The sequence below is a fragment of the Coffea eugenioides genome, chromosome 9 (genome assembly GCF_003713205.1).
Source record: "Coffea eugenioides isolate CCC68of chromosome 9, Ceug_1.0, whole genome shotgun sequence".
NCBI lineage: Eukaryota > Viridiplantae > Streptophyta > Magnoliopsida > Gentianales > Rubiaceae > Coffea > Coffea eugenioides.
The window spans coordinates 9,680,355-9,697,495 of NC_040043.1; the positions used below are offsets into that span (position 1 = coordinate 9,680,355).

The 17,141-nt window shown below is 35.3% G+C and overlaps 3 protein-coding genes across 3 annotated transcripts; 1 reads left to right on the plus strand and 2 right to left on the minus strand.

Moving 5' to 3' along the window:
• Nucleotides 1-536: 536 nt before the first annotated feature.
• Nucleotides 537-2,336, minus strand: LOC113782165 (cationic amino acid transporter 1-like). Its single transcript, XM_027328073.1, has one exon. It carries the CDS (start codon nt 2,334-2,336, stop codon nt 537-539), a length of 1,800 nt encoding a protein of 599 aa, XP_027183874.1.
• A 7,269-nt stretch (nt 2,337-9,605) lies between these two features.
• On the minus strand, nt 9,606-13,808 carry LOC113782725 (cationic amino acid transporter 1-like). Its single transcript, XM_027328631.1, has 3 exons — nt 13,719-13,808; nt 12,474-12,909; nt 9,606-11,190 (listed from the first exon to the last, which is right to left on the minus strand). Exons 2-3 carry the CDS (start codon nt 12,892-12,894, stop codon nt 9,809-9,811), a joined length of 1,803 nt encoding a protein of 600 aa, XP_027184432.1. The 5' UTR covers nt 12,895-12,909; nt 13,719-13,808; the 3' UTR covers nt 9,606-9,808.
• Nucleotides 13,809-16,030: 2,222 nt separating this feature from the next.
• LOC113782167 lies at nt 16,031-16,895 on the plus strand. Its single transcript, XM_027328074.1, has 2 exons — nt 16,031-16,552; nt 16,635-16,895. Exons 1-2 carry the CDS (start codon nt 16,316-16,318, stop codon nt 16,893-16,895), a joined length of 498 nt encoding a protein of 165 aa, XP_027183875.1. The 5' UTR covers nt 16,031-16,315.
• The last annotated feature ends 246 nt before the right edge of the window (nt 16,896-17,141 follow it).

Consider the following 17,141-nt stretch of genomic DNA (forward strand, 5'->3'; position numbering starts at 1 on the left):
GCGTTTTATCACTCTTGAGGGCTTTGGTTGCTTTAGACTTGTTTGGGTTATTGTTCGTTTCTCTTTGATTTTCACATGGCAAGGTGCCATTTTTGGATTTCAGTACATTAATTTATCGGTTGTAAACATGACTTATATTTGCATTACATGCCTATGATTTGAGAACACCGACACTACAAGAATCTAGACTCTAAATTGTTCTTTTCTAGCCCATGAGATCTTATAATGAGTGTTTTTTTTTTTTTCTTCATTTTGGACCTCTCCGATGAAGATCCGGCATAGAGGCACATCAAGATCCGGGGAGGGATCTTTGATCATACTATTCCACTGCTTTTCATGTCACAAACAATCTCAATTTTATAGACTACTACTTCAACATAAAATTCATGATAAAATAAAATAAAAACACTGCAATCTTGCTGCAATACAAGATTAATTTGAAACATGAATCTTTACATAAAAGGAAACACTAGTCCAATCCAAAAAGGTGGACACTAATTTACCCTGCTTCTTCTAACCATTGCCAAATGCTTAGGCTATGTGGTGGTTTCAACCTCATTATTTCTTACTATACCAGCTTCAATGTTTGCCTGGGAGGATGTTCCACCTTTGCCTTCAAACTCCTTGGCTGCATCATATGAAGCATGCAATCCAACCAGCAAATAGTACACAAGCAAAACCACTGTCCAAATAGAAAATCTGATGAATGATGGACCATCAATTGAACTGATGACAAAAATATTGAGTGCAACACTAGCTGATGGCACCCATGGAACTAATGGCACTCCCCAAACCTTTGGTTTTCTTGCCTGCTTAACCATCAGGTTCAGTCCCAGTGTGGCTAAAAACCACATCCCTACTGTAATTGCGTAACCAAACCAGCTAGTGACATTTAAACCCCAGCAAACAGAAGTGGCAATAGAGGATGATAGGATCAACACCAAGAAGAATATAAGTTTGTTCCTATCAGGATTTGATGTATCCCCTGAAACATAGTGTCGTCTAACTATAAGCGCAATGGAAACTAGAGTGAACAAGAACAAGGTAGAAATAGACAGAAGGTTTGCCAGGACATCAAGGCTTGTGAAAAATGCAACAATGCAGTTTGCGATGGTCATGACCACTGTGGCATTCACTGGTGTGCCTGTTTTTTGGCTGATGATAGAAAGAATTGGAGGAGCCATGTGTGTTCGAGCAATATGAGTGAAATACCTCGCTTGTCCAATGACATTTGCCAGTAAAACTGTGGTCATGCCCTTTAGTGCGCCAAGTGCTACAATATACTTAGCCCATTTCAATCCTACAGCTTGGAATGCAATTGTGAAAGGTGCATCAACATCAACTTGAGAATATGGCTGCATGAGGCATAACGTTACTGCTAGGAGGCAGTAAGTTGTAATCACAATCAGCATTGATCCAATTAGGCCAATAGGGATATCCTTACCTGGATTTCTAATTTCCTCTCCCAAAGTTGCTACTCCATCGAATCCAACAAATGCGAAGAAAAGTGTTGCTGCTGCTGTGAAAATGCCATGAACACCAAAAGGTGCAAATTCTTTATAATTAGCAGGATTCGCCTTAGTTAGGCCGGTAACAAGGATGAAAACCATCACCAAGATATGAGCTAAAGTCAACAATGAATTAAGCCGGGAGGAGCCTTTGATGCTCAGAGCTGCTGCAACACAAATAATCACAGAAATACCAACTGCAATTGGATCTAAATGGTTGTAGCCCTCAGCAAGAGATGAGACATTTATACGGAAATCATTAGGATTATGATTGCACAGGGTGGCAAAATATGAAGTCCATGAGCGTGCGACACTAGCCCCGGCTACAATATACTCGAAAAGAATGTTTCCTGCAGCAATGAAAGCTATAAAGTCTCCAAGTTCCACTCTTAAATAGGCAAATGATCCTCCAGCAACAGGAAGTTCAACAGTGAACTCCGTGTAGCACAGGACAGAAAGCAAAGCGGCAATGCCTGCTATGAGGAAAGATAGGAGGACAGCAGGGCCAGCATCATATCTAGTGGCTTGTCCAGTGAGGACAAATACACCAGCGCCCATTACTCCCCCTACACCAAACCACAGTAAATCAAACCAATTTAATGTCTTTTTCATCTGATTTTGGCTACGAGCTAGCACTTCTTGAAGCTCCAATTGGTCGAATGATCGTGCCAGGAGACGATCTTTTAGCCGTGTTTTTGTTTCGCGCAATGCCCTGGTGTAATTTTCCCAACTTTTGAATGACTCCTCTGGGAAAAAATCATCTTTGCTGCATCCAAAGAATCTCTTCTTCAATCTGTTGCCTTGCTCTACACCACTAGCACCCACCATCTGTATCCTGGAATTAAAAACATGAAGGACAGGGATTGCTCAGAGGGCTTTTGCCAGTGACATACTAATCCAAATGGTCGTAAAGTTGATCAATCACAAAAGGAAATATGTTCCTAATTATGATCAAGTCCTTGACTGAATCACAAACAGTATCCTTACTTAAGGGTAGTGGTTAACTTCCAATGAGATTCATCGTCCTGCTATTCAGAATTTGCTCTTAGTTGCATAAATCTATATATCAGAGGTAAAATAGAAATTAGAAAAATTTTCCAGAAATATTTGGAATTTGAGTGGTTACTAATTAGTGTAATGGCCAGTCTAGCTAACATCTCCAAACAAAAATTTGAATACATAATGCAGAAAATTGAAATAAAGTACCAAAAAAAGTTTCACAGCATAGTTCAATTTCTGCTATTCAACTACTTAACAAAAGATCTATCTTATTATTCAAATAGTACCTAAAGTCTTCAAGATAAATAGCAAAAGCTGGGATTGCGGCAGCTTTCTTATTAATCTCTTTGCTAGCATGGCAAATAATATTTATACACAAGCAAGCAAGGAATGCACAAGGGCACAGCCAAGTTTGGCTTTGTACAAAACAAATTCTAAATTCATGTAAATCAAAACTGAATGTGAATCAATGTAGAGGATAAAAAAGATCAACCAAGCCTTTTAGGAATCATATCAAAGTCAATTTAGCACTATAGAGTGCAGCACAGGGTTATGAATTAGATACCCAATAATTTACCATATTCTATCTAGAGCATTATTTAGCATATATGCCAATCATTACTACCATTATATCCAGGAAGAATAGAATTTTACTTTTATACAATTTTTTTAATTAAAAAGCAATTTTTTGGTAATATATATTTTATAATTGACCTTTATTCAGCCAAGGGATTCGACTGATATTTGCCTTATTGACAAAATCCTTTTTTCTTTACTCTTGGCTTCCCTTTTCTTGACCTGCATTGATGTAGTAGTTGAAACTTAAAAGATAAAATCCATGCAAGGCAGAGAGCCAAAAGCGAATATATGCATTGCCCACTGCGCAAAAGTTCACTCAATTAATACGAATAAGATTCATGTGCTTTATATTTCAATGACAGTTTGCTAGGTCAAAGGTAATATAGATTGATAATGCCATAATAAAAGGGAAAATAAATAAGATTTGCTTTTCCAAACTCTGCTTGGCTTAAGTTCTATTCATGAACTATGAGTAAACAACTCTTTTTTGTCCTTCTGAACAACTTGATTAAAATAAACAACTCTTTTGTAGCCAATCTCTTTTAAGAATAATACATAAAAATTAGACGTGCATGGTGCAATTAAAAAAGCTTGTACTTCTGAAAACTTGGAATACTAGTCAATCATGAATGGCAGCAGGTTTTGAATGGTAATCTCCCTCTCAAGGTAAAAAAAGTAATTAACCATCTCGAATAAATACACATCATTTATTTGAAAAATGTGTCTCAGTCACACTCAACTTTCCAGTCTCATTCCTTATTGAAAACCAAATCTACTAAATTTGTACTAGAAATGCTAACCAAGTGATACACCGGGCCACGGGTGCACACATGCGACATCATGGATCTCTACCGTCAGCAATGGTGACAGCACGATACAGTAGTGTAAACATTGGTGTAACAGATCTAGACATGTAGATATTAACCTAGCAAATGTACGCACTAACACAATAAGATGAAAAAAAACATAACAAAATTTTTCTCCCATCGAAATTTGTGCCTAAAATTTGTTGTGCTATTACATATTATTGTGTTAGTACGTACATTTATTGTTTCAGTGCCTATGTTTGCTCTAGTAACGTCTACACTATACTGTGTTATCACTAGAAGCACATAATCCACGCATGAGAGGGAAGAAATTATTTAACCCAAGATTTCGTAATGAGATCTTATGATTCTTTGCTATGGATAATTCTGGTTAAACATAGTATACTTTGGTGCCTTACTATAAAGCAAAAGGGGAGTTTTGTAATGTATCACTACCTAATTCTTAATTACCCTTTACCTAAGATCTTGTCATCATATCCCAGGATAAAAAAAACGAATTCATCAAAATTGCAAGATTAAACCAACTGAAAAAGCCAATCATGAAAATTAATGTCACCAAACAACTCTTATGAAACAGGCCAAGCATAAAAATACAAAGATATATCAACGGTTCAATGGAATATATATAGCAGTTAATATGTACTGATTTCCCATGAAGTGAGAAGAAATAAGGGACAATTTTTTTTTATTAAGTACAATTCAGGTGTGCTAATGAATGCCTACTAGATATTCTTCATCTATTAGAGGAGGTTAAAGTTTAATTGATATGTTTCCTTGATATTCTAAATTTTATTGTACTAATCAGGGGGATGGGTTTTTTTTTTTCAACATATCTGGTCTCCAAACAACTTGGTCAATATATCTACCTTCCTAACAACTTGCACTTCAGTAATTTTAGGCAGATTTACAGCAAAAAGAGTAACAATATTTGACCAATTGATACTGCCATACTCAGGATCTTGCTGCTTTGAAAGAAAAGCAGAAAAAAAAAATTGAACCAAGACAATTTTCCTTTCACTTCCCTTGTGTTTAAATAAAATTTAGACAATTCAAAACTAAGGTAATTACAGTCTAATTGATTCTTAATCTCTTTTCCCCTTACATCTATTCTTCGGATGTCAATTGTTCCAACTCACCAAATTCCAAAAACGCCTTGACTGAATGAATCAACTTTCTCAACCATCCATTAGATTTATGCTTTTGTGATAGTTTTGCAGTCAGTCTTTCTTAGTTTCTTTTTCTTTAATATTTCGCTACAGAACCCCCTACGGAAAAGTCAAGTGCATCATGGCCATTTAAGCTAAAGAACAAAATATTCTCCTATGTTTAAAGAGTACTTATGTGTCTATTTCATTCTTCTTCGTTTCGTTCCTTAAATAAAAAGTAGAAATTATAAAGTGAAATAAATTATTGACAAGAGGTTACCTTCAAACTCAAACACGATAGAGAAGCAGCAACAAGTCACAGTTGCACCACCTTTGTTCTTCTGATTTGTGCCTGATAAATTAGATAACTGGGTTTGGTGAATTTTAGGTGTGAATTAGGAAATTAATCAGAGTGAAAGAAATGTGTGTACCTCTTTTCTTGGTTTTCTTGTTAATGGTATTGCTGAACCATTTTATTGCTTCATCATTACTTGCGTGTCCACCTGTGTAACAACCTCTTGGATACGTTGAGTGTATCTATACTATTCACGGATATGTTCCGTAAGATTTTCAATGACATGACATTTATCATTTCCTAGATTTTTGGATTATTTATTTCTTAAGTTTCTTGTTTATCTATTAGTTTAGTTCAAATATTTAAATTCGACAGAAAAAGGTTTGGTTAAACTAACTTATGAAATGATCATCTAGTATGTAATATTTCACAATGTAATATTTTATAGATTTTTCAGATCTGTAGTATGTAGTATTTATTCTTAAGATATGTTTGTGTGTTTGTATATATAGTTGACGTAATTTCTATCATTAATGTAGATTTAATGAAATGGTCATGTTTTTATCCCAAAAAAAACCACATTTTATAGAATTAGGATGAAAATTTAAAAAATTTTCCAATTTATTTGTCTTAGGGACCAAGTGTGTTGGGCCATTAGAATAAGGTGCGGGGCTTTAAGTGTCCCTTATTAAGATGATGTATAAGCCCAAGTAGGTCAAGTGATTCGGACAAGGTTGGTCACAATACCCATTAATGATCAACGTAATAAACAATCAACTACCTTTAGAGCAGTTGATCATCCGGAAAACTCTTCTTAAATACATCCTTTGACTTGCTTTTATTTCCAAGATTTCCTAAAAATTTTACTAGCGGAATCATAATGAAATTCTAGGAGGACTTTCTATATAAAAGAGAAGATCGATTATGGAAACGAATATTGCACCCGTTAGAATTCTAGGAGGATTTTTTTTATATAAAAGAGAAGATCGATTATGGCAAGGAATCATAATGGATTGATAAGGCGGGGATGATGAAGATTTTATCTCTAAAGTCTAGGAGGATTTTTTTATATTAAAAGAGAAGATCGATTATGGAAAGGAATTTCGCACCCGTTAGAATTCTAGGAGGATTTTTTATATAAAAGAGAAGATCGATTCTGGAAAGGAATCATAATGGATTCACAAGGCGGGGATGATGAAGATTTTATCTCTAAAGTGGGGTAAAAGATAGAATTCTAGGAGGATTTTTTTTATATAAAAATAGAAGATCGATTATGGAAAGGAACACAGGGACACACCACACATCGACAAAGCTACTCAAAGGCTCCTTTTCGATCTTTTCTGCAATTGTCCAGTCTCCTAGTTTGAGTCATTTAGGACTTTTTCCAGTTGATGTGTGTAGTACAAACCAAGAACGAATGCACACTAAAAGTGCAGAAACTCCTAAACAAAAACTCACAACAAAAATGAAGGAATAGACAACTCTTTAGACGTGATTGTAGGTTATGATTAAGGTTTTAATTGCCCCCACTACACTTAGTATTAGGTATAGGCTTAAGGCAATTTACCCTAGAATAGAACAAGAGGAAATGAAACTTGTTAGCAAATGACAAGTTGCTTTTTATAAGAAAAGATCAAATCACAAAAGTTAATTTAATTCCCTAAAGACTTGTTAATTTATGTGAAAAAATTGTTTTTCACTTGTATCCGATGTTCATTATCAATGTCCATTCAAAACACAACCTTTGGTATCAAAACAACCGCCATTTGAAGCGAAAAAGTGCTAAAAAATGTTTGAACGTTACCCAAAATCCGGCCCAGATTATGGACTGGATTCAAGGCCGGAAGGCTTCCGTCCATAATTAGGCCTGTCAATCGGGCTTTCATAAACTCAAATTCAGCTCATTTAATTTGGAACATTTTCGGATTTCGGGCCATGAGTTTCAGGTTCATAAATGTGAAACTCATACTCAACTCACATAATATACGGGTTGTGAACCTTAATGGGGCTTAGCCCAATCTCACTTATTACTCCTTAATTTTCTTAATATAATTACTATAACTATTAAGTTGTAAAACTAATTTAACATTTACAAGACTATAATATTTAAACTAAACATGAACAAATAATAGTTCGTAAAAAGTATATATACCAAAACTTTTTCAACAATATTTATATTTAATTCGTTCAAAATACATGAAAAATAGTAATAAAACATGCGATCATAAGCCAATACATCTTTAAAAGTTGAAACTTTTTTTATAATCTTGTGATTTGAATCCAAACATGCTTAATGATTTGTGTTTGTAGATCAAAAAGAAATCGACCAATATTATGCCAACATTAAAATTTATTCAACCAATAAGAAAAGTTAGAGATTCAGTTATGCATGACTAATATTGGCTCTCAAGAAATCTCATGGAAGAGTCTTTAGATATATTTTTATAGTTTGTAATATATATATATATTTAGTATTTAATAATAATATATTTGGATATATAATTATACATAATATCAAAATATAAATATTATATATATATAGTTAAAGGGCCGGGCCTAGCCTAATAGGGCCCAAGTTCGGCTCATATTTAATTTGGGCTTAATTTTTAGACTCAAACTCAGACCGACTCACTAAAATGTCGGCTCATCGAACTTGTGATTGGGCCGAACGAGCCGGTTTCGGGCTGGTCCAGCCCCATTGACAATCCTATCCATAATACTAGCCATCGGGAGAAGCAAGACTAATATACCATCCAGTTCTGAAGCTTTAAATGCCTCATGCATTTTTTTTTTTTTTTGCCCTTTAGAGTTTAAAGGGGCAAAGACTTATAAAATTTAAAAGTAGCAAAAAACACTACCAGTTATTATTATTTTCTTTGTCCAAAAGGAGAAATTTGTTTAGTCTTACAAGAAAAAGTAGAAAAAAAATGGGGAAAATAAAATGATTTAAGATTAAACCATGAACCTCAAGGTCATTTAATGTTCTCTTCAGACTTTAGTAAGACTCAAATTCAATAGTCCAATTTTATTACCTATTGAGAGGAGACAAGCACGTTGTGATGTCATTCAGGTCACTCAAATCTCGGGGTCAATGGCAGGAATTTACTTGTTTAAAAAAAAAAGTTCAGAAAATAGTTTTAAGTATATTTTTTAAAATATATCTGTACCATAGTTTTTGGGAGTCCATATATATGACGTTAAAATAATAGAGATATTATCATCACCGTAGTGCATTCTTTGAAATATAAAAATTTGAGTTAATTTGGACATTTAAAGTTTAGGACAAATCCAGCGACAGAGCCAGAACTATATCGAGAAGGGATATTATTATGGTCAACATTGGCATAATTGAGGCTCTTAGTTTAATATAAGAAATATTTAATGCACTTCAATTTAAAAGGCCAAATACCTTTTCTCTTTTATGAAAGTGACGTCAAAACTTAAGTTGAAATATAAAAGATTGTGTATTTTCAGGTGGTCAATGTAGAATTATAATGAGAGAATATGTAAAACCAAAGAGAATAATGTATATCACGAAAGAAATTTTCTTCAATCTAAGAGGGGAAATGCAACTAAAGGAAAGAATTTTATAAAATTCAAGGGGTGTAAACATGATGCAAGTTTAAAAATATTGTAATTGTAAAGTTTTAAGACTATTGCATAATTTTATCAAATTTTAAAAATAACTAGTTTCCACATGTTCACCAAGAGGAGAAATTCAAGCAGAAACTCTTCCATGGCTGATAATGCTGCCATGAATTAAATAATTATGATTGCTAAATATAGTAGCAGTCCCAATTTACACGAGATATATATTTATGCTAAGTGTCCTATTTATTTAACTTGTTATATGTTGTTTTGTTTATTTAAATTTTTTCATCTTCACGTAATAATTAGGATTGACACTAGATTTGGCACTAGACAGTGGCACGAAGGATCTCCACTGGTCCCAATTTTTCCCCACATTGGTGGAACCAAAACTCGCTAGCCGTCGAGTAGGAGTGGCCAAGACTTCAAATTTTTTTCATATTAAAATCAGTAAGTGAATGGCAATTATTTGATGATATTGAATCTTTGATGCTACTCCAAGCAATAATTGTTGAGATTTGTGAATTATCTTTCAACTGAGCCTAAACGTCTCAATAAATTTACTGAAATTTCAATGAGGAGACCGATTCATGAGATCATCATCAAATCCGTCTCATTCAAACTGTCGGAAATGAAGCGCAATAGGGATTTTAATTAGTGCTCATTGCCAAACTTCAAGGTTCAAGATCTGTCAATCTTAAATCACGTTTCTCAGTACACCAACAACTACTGTGTTTTTATGCACACATTACATCAAGAAACAAAAGGAAAAAGAAACTGCACAATTTTTTTTTTTCAATGGTTTCTCTAAGTGTTTCAAACTATTTTGACGACTAAACTTCTGTAACATTACATTGCACTGAGTTTCTACTGTTTATAACCGGTTTCTGATTTTGTTGCTGATGCTGGAATTCCCTCTTCAATTTTTCCAACCTTCAATTCGGCTTCATCTTCCTTTGCTGTGTCATATGATGCATGCAGTCCAAAGAAGACGTAGTACAGCAAGAGGAAGCCGGTCCAGATCGCAAACCTGATGAACGAATCCTTGTCGATTGATCCCAGAAGGAAGATGTTGATGAATATGGAGGCAGATGGCAACCAGGGCACCAATGGAACTCCCCAAAGCCTAGGATTATGAGCCTGAGGAACAAAGTACCAAAGTCCAAAAGTAGCCAAGAGCCATATTGGCACAGTTATGCAGTACAGAATCCAACCATTGGTACTAACACCCCAGTAAGCAGCAGTGGCAATTGCAGATCCAACGATAGTCAGAACGAATCCAATAAGCTTGTTGCGATTGGCAGCTGTTGTCACACCAGAAACATAATAACGTCGCACAAGCAGAGCAACAGCCACAAGCATAAAGATGAAAAGCGTGGAGATCGACAAGAGATTGGATAGAATTTCAAGTTTTGTGAAGAAAGCAATTATTGCTGTGGCTGCAAGCATCACAACTGTGGCATTCACTGGTGTTCCAGTCTTGGCATCAACAATTGCAAACCAAGGAGGCATCATGTGTGTGCGAGCAATGTGTGTCAAATACCGGGCCTGACCAACAGCACCAACCAGCAGCACTGAGGTCATACCTTTCAATGCTCCTAAAGCCACGAGATACTGAGCCCAAGACCAGCCTACATGTTTGAATGCGACTGAAAATGGAGCATCAGGATCAACATCCTGATATGGAACCATGAGGCAGAGAGTTATAGCAAGCAAGCAGTACAAAGTAGTGGTGATAATCATTGATCCAACAAGACCAATGGGGATGTCTTTCGCCGGATTCTTGGTTTCCTCTGCCAGCGTTGAAACAGCATCAAAACCAACATAGGCGAAGAATAAAACTGCTGAAGCTTTGAAGATTCCGCGGGCACCAAAGGGTGTGAAGGGGGTGTAGTTCTTGGTGTCAGATTTGGCAAGGCCAGCTATGATGATGAAGAGAATCACCACAATGTGGACAATGGAGGCAATATAGTTAAGGCGAGAAGAACCCTTTGTGCTAAGCACAGCCAGTATACAAATGCAGATGCAAACGCCAACTGCTATGGGGTCAAGCTCATTGTAATTATTTGCTAGAGCATGAGCATGAATACGAAAATCAGATGGATGATGGTTTAAAAGAGTTGCAAAATATGATGTCCATGATCTTGCAACTGCTGCTCCACCAATCACATACTCAAGGAGAATATTTCCAGCAGCAATGAAAGCCATGAAATCTCCAAGCTCCACCCTCAAATAGGCAAAAGACCCGCCTGGATAATAATGATCATGAGCCTTCAAATTAGTACAACCATTTAGCATTCTTCAAATTCTTCCACTCATTTCATCAATTTGGTCTGTCTTAGTTATATTTCAATGCAATGCCAACTAAAAATTCGAACATTTTGTCAATTTTTGGTTTAGTTGGTTATATTTGAATCCAATGCCAACTCAAAAATCAAATGTACACCAAAAGTTCAAAGGTGTCAGGGTATAAACATGCTACATTAGTTTTACTATGTTAAAAGGTATAATTGCTCCAATAAATTTTTTTTTTTTTTTTCACACTTGGGTTGAGTGGTTGTTTGTCATATTTGACTAGATTCATTTGTCTGTCATATTTGACTATATTGATTCTTTTTTTAACTCAACAAATAGATACTTTGCTTAAAACTTTTTGCATGGGCAAGTTGGATTTTGACAACTTTTCCAGCTAACAATGACGAGATGACAACTTTGATCGATTTATTATCTTACTAGCACAATTTGAGACCTTAGTCCAGCCAAAAAAGTAAGCAAAGTCAAAGGTTGAACAATACATATATATGCCTGACATAATAGTAGACCACAAGTGTTGACTTTGAATTGAAATACAACAAGCGATGACCATAGAAAATTCTAGCCACAATAACTGACTGGGAATCTGGGACAGGCATTATCCATAATTCAACAACAACCGACCAAATAATTTCCCGCAGATAATGAGCAGCTCATGTTTTCAATACAGCCATGGAAGAAAAAAAATTCAAAGAGAATTATTTGTCATTTATTGCATGACACTTCATCCATTATGCAGCAACCAAAACAAATAAATATCAAACATGTTTAGATATCGAAAGCATGTGAAATTATCCTGCATTTTTTTTGCTAATACTGATTAATCAACCCCAGTAATTAATTAATTACTTTTAATCAGGGGCCCAGTCACATGATTTATCACAAGATTCCCCAAGAAAGATTGCAAGAATACGTGAAATCAATGACTAATTAACTTTTCGACAAAAAAAGGTAATTAACTAATTATATTTAATCAATGATTGAGATATTCATCAGCGGTCACATGATTCATCACAAGATTCCACAAGATTCTAAGAAAGTCAAGTGCAAATAAAACAAAAAGAAATACAAATAATATAAAATATTCATAGAAAATTTTATTTTTATTAAATTTTGTATGAAAGTGTTTGAAATGAGGAAATGTGAATGAAAGGGTTCGAATTACTGTCACAATAAAAAGAAATGAAAAAAAAAAAGAAAATTAAAAACTTCACATTACCTGCAACAGGAATTTCCACGGCAAATTCTGTATAACAAAAGACGGAGAGCATAGCCGATATGCCGGAAACCACAAATGAGAGGACCACAGCTGGTCCAGCCTCCTCCTTGGCCTCGAGCCCGGTGAGCACGAAGATTCCGGCGCCGATGACGGCACCCATGCCAAACCAGATCAGGTCCCACCATGTGAGCGTTTTCTTCATCTCGTTCTGACTCCGGTTCTTGACCGCCATCTCTGCTTGGTCCTTGGACCGGGTGAGAACCCGGTCCACGAGCCGGTTGGGAGTTTGTTTGAGCGCATTTATGTAGTTGCCAAAAGTCCTGAAAGACTCCTCAGGAAGAAAATCATTCTTCTGGTATGAACATCCTCTCCTCCTCATCCCCGTCCCTGTCCCTGAATTGTCTTCCACAGCCGTCCCCATCTTCTATGCTCTCCCCTGCAAAAATTCACCATAAAAAAATTCAGAAAAAATGGTTACAAGGCTAATTATGAGACGAAATGATTTAGAATGGACGGGTGTGGATTGATAAAAACAGAGAACCAGAGAGAATTCAGGCCAAAAATATCATAGAATTGAGAGGAAAAAAAAAAGAAAGGACTTTTTTTTTTTTTGTGTTAAAAGGACCATGAGATTTAGGAGTGTTGGATTTGTAAAAACAGATAGAATCTACCAGAAAGAATACGCCCAAAAAAAAAGAATTTGATCATGGGAATGGAATGAAGTTTTCAAGGTCGAGTTTTAAAGAGGAAAATCAATGCTGGCAATTGAGATTAACTCCAAGAACAAGCCAAGAGATACTTGCATAGAACCAAGACAAAAGGATGAGTAAATTACTGCAAAAGGGATTTTTTTTTTCCAAATTTCAATCACATCAAGAATGTAATACAAAAATATGCCCTTGAATTTGTATAATCAAATCTGTCAATAGAATAACTGACCACACGACTACGCTACACACGAAAACGACAGGCTTTCTTGTTCATACTCATGCAACCTGTGTGAAACCGATGATTTTGTGAAGAAAAAAACAGGTGGGATTTATCTGTTTCTACTCATAGTCTTAAGGAAAATTGTTTTCATTGTAATAAATTCCAAACATGTAGAGAAAACAGAAACAAACAGTACATCTCAAAAGGGAAACTTTCAAGCTTTTCTATGTGACTGTGCGTTTGTTTGTGGGTCATTTATGTTCTTTTCCGGTGTCTGTTCTTTTAAGGAAAGGAGAGGGGAAGGGGAAGAGATACCTGTTGAGAAGAGGGAAGGAACGGCTCCACCAGAAGATTCTTTCCGGTTGGCGGAAAAGTCCGGTGGCTGGAGAAAATTACTTCGTAGAATTGTTGATGTTGAGGAGGGAATTAGTTGTGCATGTGTTTGGATACCTCCTATTTATAAGGAATCTCAGAGTGGGCTGTTGTGTGCGTGTTTCAGTTTCACATTACAGCGTGTGTATTCCTATACGTATCTGACTGTATAGGTGTGTGTATTTGGGCTAGATACAGAGACCCAATTGACTCTCAATATGGTCTGGTTTGGGTGTATTTGCGTGTTTGGAAAGGAGTGAACGAATCCATATGAATGGATGCAGAGATTTCAGCTAAATTTGGCATGTTGGGGATTATTATAGTAAGTGAGTGGATATTGCCGGTTTACAGCAATTAGGGAGGTCAACAAGAAAATTTTTTTTTGGGGGTAAAGTTTTTTTTTTTTTTTTTGGCCTTTTTCATCTATGTGGAGCGAAACTTTCATCTAAGTAAATTTGTCTTTCAATGGGTATCATGATTTTTTTTCTAGTACATTTGATATTTTGAATTGGGGTTCAAGATTCATCAAATGTTTTCACCTCTAGATAGTAAATTTGATATTGGGAGAGAAGTTTTTCTAATATTTCTAGTTTTGAAAATTTGGTGATTTCCGTCAATACCCTGGTCTGCTGTTGTTTTAAAGGTCAAGAACCTTGAAGGTAAGGCTTCTTCTTTTTTTTATCTATGTAATGGGTGCCCATTAAGCACTCATTAAAATGTATCTTAGGTGTTAAATTTTTAAAAAATAAATTTTATTAAAGAAAATATATAAATGTGAGGGAGGATAATAATTATTAATGTGTGTATATATATGATAGGTTGAGCGTAATTTAAGTGTGTGTTAACCAATGTCCACCTGTTAGAAAAACTCTTTTTTTTAAAAAAATTTCTTGATCTATTTTATGAAGATTCTATTTTTCGAAAAAGGTTGAGGTCGGAAAATCACAAAGATTATACATTAAAGATTCACCATCTCACCTCCTCAATTAAAACACTTTCTAGAAAGAAATTTATCTTTTTTGCGAAACAAATAACACTAGACCTAATTCTTATTATATGCTCTTACGGCATGAACCGTTAACTACATTCAAAGTTTGATAATGGTCAATTGATTTTAGTAAGTTATATATATATATATATATATATATATGGTCTGTTTAATGGCTGTTCATTGGACATTTTAAGTATTAAATTTTTGGAAAGGTAAAATTATACAAAAGAAGATAGTGATTATAATTATGTACATATGCTCGATATTAATTATGTATATATGTACGTATGTACGTACTCGAGACTGAAGGCCACATTTCTAATTGATGCCCTATGCGGCTATGTGACTAATAATATACTCCCTCCGTCCCGTTTTGTTAGTCTTGTTTTCCTTTTTCGTCTGTCCCAAATTGTAGTCCACTTTCCCATTAAAGGATGTAGTAATCTTTCAAATTATCTAAAATACCCTTATTAAATATCTTGTTATTAATACATTGTTATTAAATACTAACCCACTACATTGAATACATTGAGTTTTTCCAATACATAGATAAATGAAAAGTCTATCTTTGTTATTTATTGGCATTATTGGCGGTAATTGAAACAATCAGGGTGCACTATTGGCAGTAACTGATATTTATTGTCACCATTAGCTGTAACTGATATTAATTGGCACTCTTCGTAATTAGCATAAGGGTATTTTAGGAAATTATTAATCTAAATTTATGTTTCCAACCAAATTAATTATACTTTCTTAATCTGTGTGAAAAAAAAAATCAAGACTAACAAAACGGGACGGAGGGAGTATCTACTAAGGACCCGAAACCAATACTGACCACTAGTACCGGTACTAAGGGAAACAATCCCACACGACCAATGGCCACCAACAGTCTTGGTGGGGTGGAGGTCAGAGATCAACCTTGTCTCCCCAATTGTTACTTCACTTCAGGTGACAGTCTTAATTGGTTTTCTTCGATAGAGTCTCTACTCACATCGACTCCCCCTCCCATTTCCCTTAGATTAGACTAGATTAGATTATAGTAATTCTGCCGTTGCGATAAAAAAAAAACACAAATTATAAGACCAACCAACTAATCAGTAACACATGTACCATTGATAAATAATGCTTAGTTTAATTTTGCTACAATAATACTGGGTATCAACCTTGACTGAGAAACCAAGGCACTATTTGCCACCGTGGCTTATTTTACATTAGAAATATGAACAACATATTTAGGGAAAATCGCCAATTTAGTCCCTAAACTTTTTTTTTCCGTCAATTTAGTCCCTATATATTATTTCTAGCCAATTGGATCCCTAAACCTATATATCGGTTCCAATCAAGGATCTTTGCAGCGGCGCCACCGTATAATTTCCATTAGGTTCATAATCGTGCAATACAAAAGGGGCATTTTAGGGAATTCCATTCTGGCGCCTTTTCCAATTAAAAAGTAAATCGATGTAAAGCCCAAATCTAGGTACTACCTCTCTTGCACCAAAGAGAGCTGTCCAATTTTTGCAGACCCGCGTAGAAAAAGCACTGTAATTCAATGCATTCGAGAAAGAATTGGGACAAAGCATCCTCAAGCTCAGCCAGTGATCAATTTATTAACACCGTCAAAGGATCAAATGGTTCAGAAACAGGAAACTCGATTTATGAAGGAAACGAGAAATACTACAGTGGAGACAACATCGTGCGATGCTATTGCCAAGAACAATGCCGAATTGTGACTGCTTGGACAGAGGCAAATCCATCAAGAAGGTTTCATGGTTGCAGAAATTATGGGGTAATTTTTTTGTATGTGCATAAAGTTTAGAATTTGTTAAAATATTTCTTGTCTTTTAACTATGAAATGGTGGTAAATGCAGAAACGTGGTGCTTGCAGATTTTTTTTGTGGTATGATCCACCCATACCCCAAAAGATGAAAAATATAATGGGTGCACTTTTAAGGGACCTGAGAAGTGTTGAGAGAGAAAACGCAGCATTATTGATTGAAATGAACAAGTTGAAGGCAAAAGTGAAAATATTGTTTATAATTTGTATCTGTTTTGGCGTTTTACTTGTTTTTGTACTTGGAGGCAAGGAAAGGAAGAAACAAGGTTTGCTGGAATTGAAGATGTTGCAGTAGTTTTGAAGAATGTATGGAATTGTATGGTTCATCTGTACTTTAAAATGAAGTAAATACAATTGAGTTTTCATCTATGTTTGACTCTGTTTTGCTTCTGGATTTGTTATTACTCTGTTTTGCATCTGGATTGCTCATGTAAGTTTCTGTGACAAGTTCAATGTTATGCTGACAATGTTGACTGAAGTGGAAGAATTGCAGAAGTGATGGCCATTAAAAAATTGGGTAAACAACAAAAAAGCCCCCTGT